A 1,790-nucleotide genomic window follows, 5' to 3' on the forward strand; every position below is an offset into this window, starting at 1 on the left:
AAGGCTATGTTTCTGCCAAGTTTTGCTTCTATAACGTTGCTTGCTTGCCTTGGTAACAAGGCCTTAAGCCCACCAATTGAAGACCACCGCTGAGTGGTCCCACTATGAGTGGCCTATTACAAATGATTACATATGATATTACCATAAAGAACAAATTAATTTAAAGGTTCTAACTGTAACCAATGAAAAATATGCCAAACCTGCCTTGCATGGCTTGTATATATAACTCTATCTAACCTACCCCTATAAAAACGCATCCTACCCTGAGCTCAAGGCTGTTCCTACTTTCCCGGTGGTAGGAAGTGGTCCCATGTGGTGGTAATAAAGTTCCTAGCTTGGCAGAGCGCATGCGGGCATCCCAGATGCCGCAGCCGCCCTGGGTCTCCCAGCCGCCGGGCTCCCGCAACCCCCCAGGCCCCCGCAGGCCCCTGGGTGCCACCCCAACCCCGGAGCCCACGCAGCCCGCCGGGATGCTGCTCCGGCCCCGGAGGCCACCGCCACTCGTGCCATGGTCGCCGACCGACTTGGTGGCCAAGCTGCTGCCACTGGCCAAGGACGTGCCCGGGACCCCGCCGCGGGGCCTGGCGGCGACCAAGGGAGGCTCGCCCCTCAGGCCCGGCACGCCCGTGTCCCCGGGCTCAGCGCAGCAGGAGCCCTGGAGCGCCTGGGAGACAGAGCTGCTGCTGGCCGAGCTGCTGCGGCTGGCTGTGTGGCGCACACTGCCCACCTACCGCCAAGTGTCTTAGGCCACGCTTGCCCTGCGGCAGGTGCGACCTACTCCCGCGCAATGCTGCCACCGCTACAAGTTCCTCAAGAGCAAGGTGCGCAAGGCCAAAGGCCAGCCGCCCGGGCCCTTCGACGCGCAGATCCGCGAGCTCATGGCGCTGCTGGGCGACAACCAGCAGGACAGGCGCGCCCGCCGCAGCCGCCGCCCCGCACCCTCTGTGCCCGCGCCGGTTCCGGAAGACCCAGGTAGGCAGGCGGCTGGGCGGAAGAGGGGAAGGGATGGCAGGGCTGGGGAGAGGGGGAGGAGGGGAGAAGGGCAATCTGGGCGGGAGGCTGGAAGGGGCGGCCGGGGCCGGAGGCTCAGAGGCCAGCGGGCGGGTGGCAGAGCCTCCGCTCCCACCGACCCAGTGCTCCCTCCCGCAGGTGCCGCGCCGCCCTGGGCCCCCGCCAACCTCTTGCCGCCCGCCACCACACCTTCGCTGAATGCTGCTCTGCTGCAGACGCTGACGCACCTGGGCGACATCGTGGGCATGCTGGGCCCTCTGCGAGACCAGCTGCTGACCCGGAACCACCAAGTGGAGCAGCTGCATGGCTCCTTCGACCAGACTGTGTCCCTGGCCGTGGGCTTCATCCTGGGCAGCATGGCAACCCAGCGCGGCATCCTGGGCGAGCTGAGCTAGCCGCACCCGCCCCCCCCCCCCCAGCATTCAAGAAACCCTTTTGGATTTAAAAAAAAAATAAATAAAGTTTCTAGCACCTTTATCTGGGTTTTGTGAAGTCTCTTTTGGATCCAGGATATAATAGATGTAGGCCCAAATGAGATCCAGGACCCCGGGCCTTGAGCTCAGGGACTTTGGACTGGTGTCAGAAGAGCCACTCCCTAGGGGACAGCTGTGGAGAGAAGTTCCTAGCAGGAACTTAGAACTCAAAAGCCTCTAGTGGTAAGTTGAAAAGCCTGGCCAAGTATAGTGGAAGGGGCAGAAGGGGAGGTGGGATGCAGCAGAACTCCCAGCCACTGAGGAGTTTGGGATGCGCCTCTCCCCAGTGGAGGCACTTTCTGCCAG

At 62.2% G+C, this 1,790-nt stretch overlaps 1 protein-coding gene across 1 annotated transcript; it reads left to right on the top strand.

Annotated features, from left to right (window-relative positions):
- Window positions 1–347: 347 nt before the first annotated feature.
- On the top strand, window positions 348–1,406 carry LOC122127719 (undifferentiated embryonic cell transcription factor 1-like). Its single transcript, XM_042702136.1, has 3 exons — window positions 348–737; window positions 768–972; window positions 1,150–1,406. Exons 1-3 carry the CDS (start codon window positions 348–350, stop codon window positions 1,404–1,406), a joined length of 852 nt encoding a protein of 283 aa, XP_042558070.1.
- The last annotated feature ends 384 nt before the right edge of the window (window positions 1,407–1,790 follow it).

This window comes from Dipodomys spectabilis, unplaced genomic scaffold (assembly GCF_019054845.1).
Source record: "Dipodomys spectabilis isolate Male_0828 unplaced genomic scaffold, ASM1905484v1 ptg000308l, whole genome shotgun sequence".
In the NCBI taxonomy this organism is placed as follows: domain Eukaryota; kingdom Metazoa; phylum Chordata; class Mammalia; order Rodentia; family Heteromyidae; genus Dipodomys; species Dipodomys spectabilis.